We start from the raw sequence: 8,418 nt of genomic DNA on the forward strand, positions 1-8,418 counted from the left end.
TGCAAAATGCCTCACTAGTTATGACAAATAATGACATATCAAGAACCTGGTAAAACTTCAGTTAATTACTGTGTTCAACTTTTGCCTGTTAATTCACCCCATTCCAATGTATCCTTTATTAATTCCCATTTTCCTAATTCTTACATGATGTTTTCCCTCTGTTCTTCATATTGTCTGTCTGCACCAGGGCTCTGAACCAGTTCAAGGATTGAAAACAGAAGCAATAGAAATGCTGACAGAAACATAACCAGAAACAGAAATAAAAGCAAATTTAATAGTTACGAACAAACACTTTTTTGAAATGGCCGTTAACTGGTTGATAACATTATTTTATCATTCCATCTACCAGCCACAAATTCATATAATATGGCCTACTGCAAATGTGACGTTGACACATCTAACATGAGTGAAATGTCCATGTTCAGACCTTCAGCCTAAATTCATCATAGGTAAGTAACAATGGCAAATGCAGAGTTCTTCCAAATATATGTCACGAACCATCAAGCATTACAACACAACTGTATAGAAATAAACCTGTAAAGAAATATTTAGCATTCACATTATTCAGTGTTCTTATCAGACAGGAAAATATATTGCAACAGTTTTTTTTACTTCCATTTTGAAATATGACTAAAATTACCATAAAATCAACAAAAATCTGTTACATTCTTTAACCGTGTACTGCAATTGTACTGCAATTATACTAAAAGTAAACTTATAGGTATACTGATTACTAGTCTAGTAGTTTTACACTGCAAGTATTCTCGTAAGTTTTCTTTAAGTGAACTTTACATCAAACTTTAAGTATACTACTATATCCCTTTTTAGGTTTTAATGTGTATATATTTTGTTACATGAATATCTGAACATACAAAACATCCAAAGAAAAGAACGGTATCTGCTTGTAAACAAAAATATTTTATTCTAGCTTGATGGATTATTTTTTAAACATTTTTAATGTGTTTCATAAAATATAAAGAAATAATATTTTGAACAAAAAGCTGAAAAAAGACTTTGAATTGGATTCAGAATGATAATCAAAATATAGATGGAGTCGATCAACACCCCAAAGCTTGACTATAATTATTACCTCTTCATCTGTCATTTTATTCCATAACGTTACAGTTCTGATGCTGTTTCATGTCAGATGATCGTGTTACATGTGTTAGTATCTAGTGTTTTCTTCTTCACTTGTGTTTTTTTGGAAATTCTGTACAGAAGATGTGTATTAATGCTCTCTACCATATAATAATGAAAACACTGATTCTAGGAATATAGCTCAAATATAATTAGAATTTTTGTAAGTATAAGTCAGGTATAATTAAATTACATTTTAAGTATATTTATGAAGAGTACATAAAGCCCATTTCTGAGAAGTACATAAAAAGTAAACTAAAAGCATACTTTCCAATTTTTTGTTTAAAATAAGTATACTAATAGCATACGCGAATAAACTTCTTTTTCGTAAGGAATAGCATGTAGAATCATCAAGCAAAAAAGTTTAAGAGTCAGGTAAAGGCAGATGATTTAAAAGGTCGGGATCTTCTTCCAGAAGAATGCAGATGAACATTTCTTTCACAGTGTCACTACCTTTACGCACTATGCTGCAGATCTTCCTCATGCTGGCTTCACTGGTTGAAGTTGGATGTGTGATTTCAAAATATAATTCTTCATGAATGATTTGCTTCTGCAGCAGGTTGTCTGCAATGTTATTCACATTCTCAACACTTTTAATAAGAGCACACCAATTTCTATCAAAAAACTGAACTTTATCAAAGGTGACAGCCAATTGTGGTGTATTTTGGTTTTGTCCAGTTTGAAACAAATTCTCAGCCCTGTTTGGATGCATGTTGATTAATTCTTTCCAAACTGTTGCAGTCCAAACTGATTTCTGATCATTAACTTGGCTGAGTGACATTTTGATGTCATTGACCACAGGATGTTTGACCTGAAAGAAGTTTGGCTCGATGTCACCTCTTAATTTGATTGCTTCAGGTTGGACAGAAGCTCCAGGAACATCAAGACTGTGTTGTTTCATCATCCGCAGTGGAGTTTCAGGTCTTGAACACTTGATTGGATGACTCAGTTTTTCCTCTGTTTTAATTTTTTCTTTAAAAAGTAAATCTGATGGGAAAAAATACACATGGAGAATGACGGGGTTCTTTTGTGTCATGAAGATCAGTAGATCACAGTGCACTTTTACTGATATCCCTAGTTTCATAAGCATCGTTTTAGGAGAAAAAGATGGTTTAAGTATTTTGGCATGAAAACGAGTCAGCTCCACTGATTCCAAGGATATTCCTTCATCTTCAATATTGAGGACCTTTACACTTTGTGTGAGAGAGGGGTCTGACTCTGATAAACAGGTGTAATGAGGTAGATGGGCCTCCTCCAGTTTCCCTGAGATCACTGTCACATCAATCACAGGACCAATTCTCTCACACTGAAGCCTCTCCAGCTCTTCACTGAGGAAACCTCCATCCACTGCACGATACTGGAGAGTGATGTCACCAGCACAGATATGTTATATGTTAGCCAGCCATTAAAAACCGTTTTACCCACTCCACAGTGCACCAAACGCAAATCAATTATAACACTAGACTATCGATGCAAATGTCCGTTGATAGAATAATGTTAGAAATCAAACTTACCTTTCATCACATTGCATTAGTTATAATTTGTTCCCTGTAATCATAAGCATTGTCAACAGCAGCAGCGGAGTGATATTGATTACCTAGGCAACCGAGTGAGCCGGTTAGCTGGATGTAACGACTGTAGTGCGCTTCTGTTCTGTGTTTACTTTTTGCCGCATTACTAACCGGAGCAAAGTAAAATTCCGCAGCGGCTGAGAAACTAGTTCCTTTAGGATCATTGAGATGAAAGGTAAGTTTGATTTCTAACATTATTCTCTCAACGGACATTTGCATCGATAGTCTAGTGTTATAATTGATTTGCGTTTGGTGCACTGTGGAGTGGGTAAAAAGGTTTTTAATGGCTGGCTAACATATACCCATTGACTCGCGCTAGCCTAGCACCGGCCAACTATCCAAATATAAGGACTGGATATTTAAAAAAAAAAAAAATGTCTCCACTGATGAATAACAACCAGGCTGACCTAAAAATGAGGTCCGATGTTAAAAATCCCGAACCACCCCTTTAATCACTTACCCCCATGTCGTTCCAAACTCGTTAAAGCTTTATTCATCTTCAGAACTCAATTTAAGATATTTTGGATGAAACCTGGGGTGCTTATGATTGTCCTATAGACTGCCAAGTAAATTACACTTTCAAGGTCCAGAAAAGTAAGACATCGTCAGAATAGTCCATCTGCCATCAGTGTTTCAACCGTAACATTATGAAGTGACGAGAATACTTTTTGTACACGAATAAAACAAAAATAAATAACACCTAAATGACCCCCCAACAATTTGTCTCCTCTGTCTCGCTCCAGCTAGGCACCATTTTTGAGAATCTGAGCAGTACACAGAAGAGCATATGCTCTGTTATTTTTTTTTATCCGGATACAAAAAGTATTGTTGTCGCTTCATAACGTTACGGTTGAACATACTTTTCTGGACCTTGACAGTGTAATTTACTTGGCAGTCTATGGGACAGACACAAGGCTCCCGGGTCTCATCCAAAATATATTTAATTGTGTTCCGAAGACAAACAAAGATTTTACAGGTTTGGAATGACATGGGGGTAAGTGATTAATGACACAATTTTAATTTTGGTGTGGAGTAACCCTTTAATTTCATCCAGTCTTAAAAGAGTTTTGCAATACAGCATGAACACAAACCTGAATCTAATATTTTATTTTGACAAGTACACATAGTAAAGGTACCTTATATAATGTGGGATTTTGCAGCATATTGATTTTCAGAGATCAAGTACATGTCCACTTAATGATGAGAATTTTGTTATTTACTCAACCTTGTGGTTTTAGATGTGTTGTCGTAAGGACATACAACAAAAGGGCATGTTCTAAATAAAATAGTCATTGGTTATATATAAAATAGATGGGATCTGGAGCTTCTGAAATATTATTAAAACTACCATGAAATCATCAAAAATCAATTACATTACATTTTTCAATTACATACAGTTTTGTTTCTCAAAATATAACAACTTTTATCTTCAAAACACAACTTCATTCTCTAAATTTAATGTTTAATCTCAACATTTTATTTCAATTTTTTTATTTAATTAGTTTAATATCATATTTTAATGACTTCAATCTCAAGATGTTTTTATCATCATCATTATTATTATTATTATTATTGCTTGGCCCTAATCCTTTTACGTGAAATACTATAATTTATTATTTATGGGACGCAGGATGTTTGTTAAAATTACCTTATTTTTTTTAAGAACTTAGATTTACCAAGAACCTGGATCAAATCTCCAACTTCTGATAGGTGCTTTACTGAAAACCTTGAGCCAAACACAATAAATTAATTTAAAATGAAATGATTTACATGTATATATTTAAAAAATTAGTAAATGTATTTTAAAATGAGTTTTAATACAGAATTAAGTTTGAATTTACAAGTGTTTCTCCATGCGAACACACTGACCTCAGATTCTCACATATACAGAGCGCTGGCTGAAGAATCTTGAGTTTCTCAGCTGTTAAATTACAGTACATGAGGTTCAGGTATCTGATGTTTGAACAGCACTGAAGACAGTACAGCAGCACACAACAGTCTGTGCTCTTCAGGGAAACGTGAGACAGGTTCATGACATTGTGTGTTTTAAGAGCTTTCATGACAAATCTTGAAGCTCATACAGACAGTGGAGAGCAAATAACTCAAATCCATACTGCCGTGTCATTGCAGGAATCCTTTTCATCAGCTTTTTCTTTAGTTCCCTTTTTTTCAGTTTCATGGTGTGAGGAACCGTTAACCTGATCTTTTGAAAGATTGAGCTGCTCACTTTCTCATTTAAGAGACCACAGAGAAACATCATGACTGAAGGGATGGGATTTGATAGTCTACCTCTCAAAAGAGGAGATGACCAGCAAATTAAAGCTTCTGATTCCATCAATTTAAACAGCTCCCTGACTTTCCACCAGGACACTTCTTCATCTAACAATACATAATAAAGCGCAGCGAAGAACTGCTGAAAGCTGAAATGGATAAACTTATAAACTGGTTCATGTTTTTCTTGTCTTCTAAGGTCATCTTTATACAAGAACAAAGTTTTAGCTGGATGTAAGCCAGTCTTAGCTAAACTCTTTTCATCAAAAAAAAACTTGTTGATTTTGTATCCCTCTCTCTGCCAGCTGACCCAGACTCCTCAGCATGGTGAGGACAGACTGACTCTGGTCATGCTGCTCCAGTAGAGTGGACACAAAGTGCACATATATGGAGGTGTTCGTCTTTAGTTCTCTCATCACACGATCATCATCTGTTAAGTGTTTCTTCAGACAAAAACAGACCATCCAACACAGCAAAGGCACAGAGCAGGCAGTCAGGAGGCTTTCATTTATCTTCACTCTCTCATACATTTTCCTGAAGAGCTGTTCATCCTGAAAGAACTTCTGGAAGTACTCCTGCACCCCTCTCTCAGAGAAGCCCATAATCTCAGTGAAACGCTGAGGACCCTTGAGGAGGTTCATCACTGCATCAGCAGCTAGAGATCTTGTGGTGACAATAATGAATGACTCAGGTAGCAAGATTCCCATCAACAGGTTCGTAAGAATGTCCATGGGTCGGGCTCTTTTGGATGGATTAGTGTGTAGTAACATGAAATGACTGGGTGGGTGAGATACATATTCATCAATTCCATCAATGAGGAAGAGGACTTTCTCTGGTGTTGTTGACTCCAGTATCTGTGAGATCTGATATGATTTTAAGCTCCAACTCCAGCTCAAAAGCTCAAATAAGCTCATCTCCTCAGAAATACACTTCAGCTCTTCAAACTTCAGAAGAAAAACTACATCAAATTTTTCAGAGTAAAGTTCTCCAGAAGCCCAGTCCAACATGATCTTCTGTGGTGTGAAGGATTTCCCTCTTCCAGAATCTCCACTGAGAATCACAGTTTTCTGTGTGTTTCCATCAGTGTCAGGACTGAACAGCTGGTCTATTCTGATGCTGTGATTCTTGTCATTTGATAACAGATGAGATGAAGCATCCACAGACCTCCCATCTCCACGATAGTATTTCTCAGTCTTCTCTTTGCTCTTCTGAATGATCACTGGTTCAATGTAACAGGCGGCCAGATCCACACTTTCATCAAGATTACACTCTGCCACAAACTTGGACTTGTCAATGACTGAAGACTTGTACCAACAAACCATGTTGCACTGTTCTATGGAAAAATGGTTAAAAAGCAAATAAATAGAAAAAAAGGGTTAATAAGCAAACTGCTAAAGTGGTAAATGAGAGCCCACAACTAATGACATACTGTAAATAAAACATTAGCTAATCACAGTATACATTAATTTAGGCCTTGATGAAATGTTCAACCTTAGAATGTGTTTTAATACACTATTAAATAATTCAAAACTCCTTTCTGAATGTAACAGTAAGTAGCATTACCTCTTCCATATATTTTCATCACCTGTCTTTGTAGGTCATCTCTTGTAGGTCTAGGTTGTAAATCTGAAATGTAACCATCGAACTCTTCAGTTTCACCATAGTCCAGATCACAAGACTGGAAACACAAAGGAAAAAAATAAAGTGCCAGTCTAATTAACCTCAATCTGCTTATACAAATCTGAATGCAAAAACTGTTCAGCACAATTTTCTTTTTAAATTCAATTTTTCTTTTTCTTTTGAGCGATTAAAAACACGTAGAGCTTGAAATGGTCCAGAAAATCACATTAAGTTTTTTGAAACATATTCTTCCACTGCTCAAATTATTAATCAATTAAACTTTAGAATAAATTCTTTCTATCATATCTTCCTTTTATCAGATAGCGCATTACTTACAGCTGCCATGCATATGTGATAAGTAGGTCCTTTTTCTTTTTTCTGTATGGAAATATTTTAAAGCACAATGTTGTAAGTGGTGCACTAAGAAAAAATTATAATAAATAAACAATGAAATTCAAAAAGGCAATATACACATGGTAGTTTTATATTGTTGCTTACAATTCTGTGCAAAGAGTACAAAAACCACATTAGCATTAAATCCATATTGTACTGTATGCACAGGCTGTTATGAACAACTAATTGTTCATGACATAGTAAAAGAAAAAAAGTAAGGAGCAGGTAACTCACAGTTAAAGAGGAATAAATAATCTTTGGAACAATGATTCGGAAAGGAGGAAGCAATTTGTAACAATGCGTCATATTAGACTTCATATAACCTGTTTCTGGTCTGAAATATATGCATTTTACTCTGTTTCAATGAAAGGAAGAAACTATTGATTGGTGTTTGATTTCTATGCACATACAAAACATTTTTAAAGCTGTTTTGAGATTTTGTAACAGTACAGTAGATTTACTGCAAGTAATGTAGAAAACCGTTTAATTTGTAAGAAGACAAAGTAATTTTTATATTTGTTTACCTCCAAAAACGCCCAGAACTTTATTAAAAGAGGGAGCTGATAAGACGAAATGTTTTTAATATTACAACAATCTACCTGTTTAGGCGTTAGCATTAGCATAACCATAACTGCTTTACCTGTTTTTCAGTCCTCGTGTCTTTACTTAACACAGGGGTTGGAGTGAAGGTTTGTCTGCACTGAGGGCAGCTGTAGACTCTCTTCTGATCATCGTGATCCAAGTAACCTGTAATACACCTCATACAGTAGCTGTGTCCACAGGAAATGGTCACTGGATCCTTCAGTAGATCTAGACAGATTTTACAGATGACCTGATCCTCAGCCCATGAAATACTGGCTTCAGCCATTTTTCTGTAAACATGCACAAGGCAGGACAACAGCAGCCAAAACTCTTAAAACTCTCCAGATTTAGTCAACCATCCCAGCCAACACAAATTTATTCTAAATAAACTGAAGGTCCCTTTAACACACTATATGGTCACTAGATTTTTTCAGTCATGGTATCAGACTGCATCTCAAGAAATGAAGATGAAATGGTTTTCTGGTTCTGTATTTGAGAAATTTGTGCAAAATGGGTGTGTACAGGCTGTCCAGGCAAGTTTGGGCTGGTTGTTTTCAGAAGACTAACAAATACTTCCCTTATCATTCCTGCCCTCTTTGCTCCATTGAAATCATGGGCTCATGCTCATACCTTGGCGATAGATAGATCTGAAGTATAGTAACACCAGACACCTTGTAATCTTTTGACATATCAGTATCCAGAATAATCAAATTAAATTATTTGCCAGGTAAGAAATGTAATGCAAATTACAAAATTAAAAATGCACTGTGTAAACCAGTTCACAAAGCTATCAATGTATCCATGAGAAGGGAATCCAGTGAAAAGAGAAGCACATTATTTGAAC

General features: G+C 35.5%; 1 protein-coding gene across 1 annotated transcript; it reads right to left on the bottom strand.

The window, feature by feature from the left end:
- Positions 1 to 979: 979 nt before the first annotated feature.
- Positions 980 to 8,072, bottom strand: LOC132096963 (NACHT, LRR and PYD domains-containing protein 1 homolog). Its single transcript, XM_059502646.1, is given in 8 exon segments — positions 980 to 2,519; positions 4,357 to 4,434; positions 4,578 to 4,773; positions 4,776 to 5,274; positions 5,276 to 6,312; positions 6,543 to 6,657; positions 6,936 to 6,977; positions 7,633 to 8,072. Coding segments are annotated over 8 exon segments (3,213 nt in total). The 5' UTR covers positions 7,861 to 8,072; the 3' UTR covers positions 980 to 1,501.
- Between the last annotated feature and the right edge of the window lie 346 nt (positions 8,073 to 8,418).

Source organism: Carassius carassius, chromosome 20 (genome assembly GCF_963082965.1).
Source record: "Carassius carassius chromosome 20, fCarCar2.1, whole genome shotgun sequence".
NCBI lineage: Eukaryota > Metazoa > Chordata > Actinopteri > Cypriniformes > Cyprinidae > Carassius > Carassius carassius.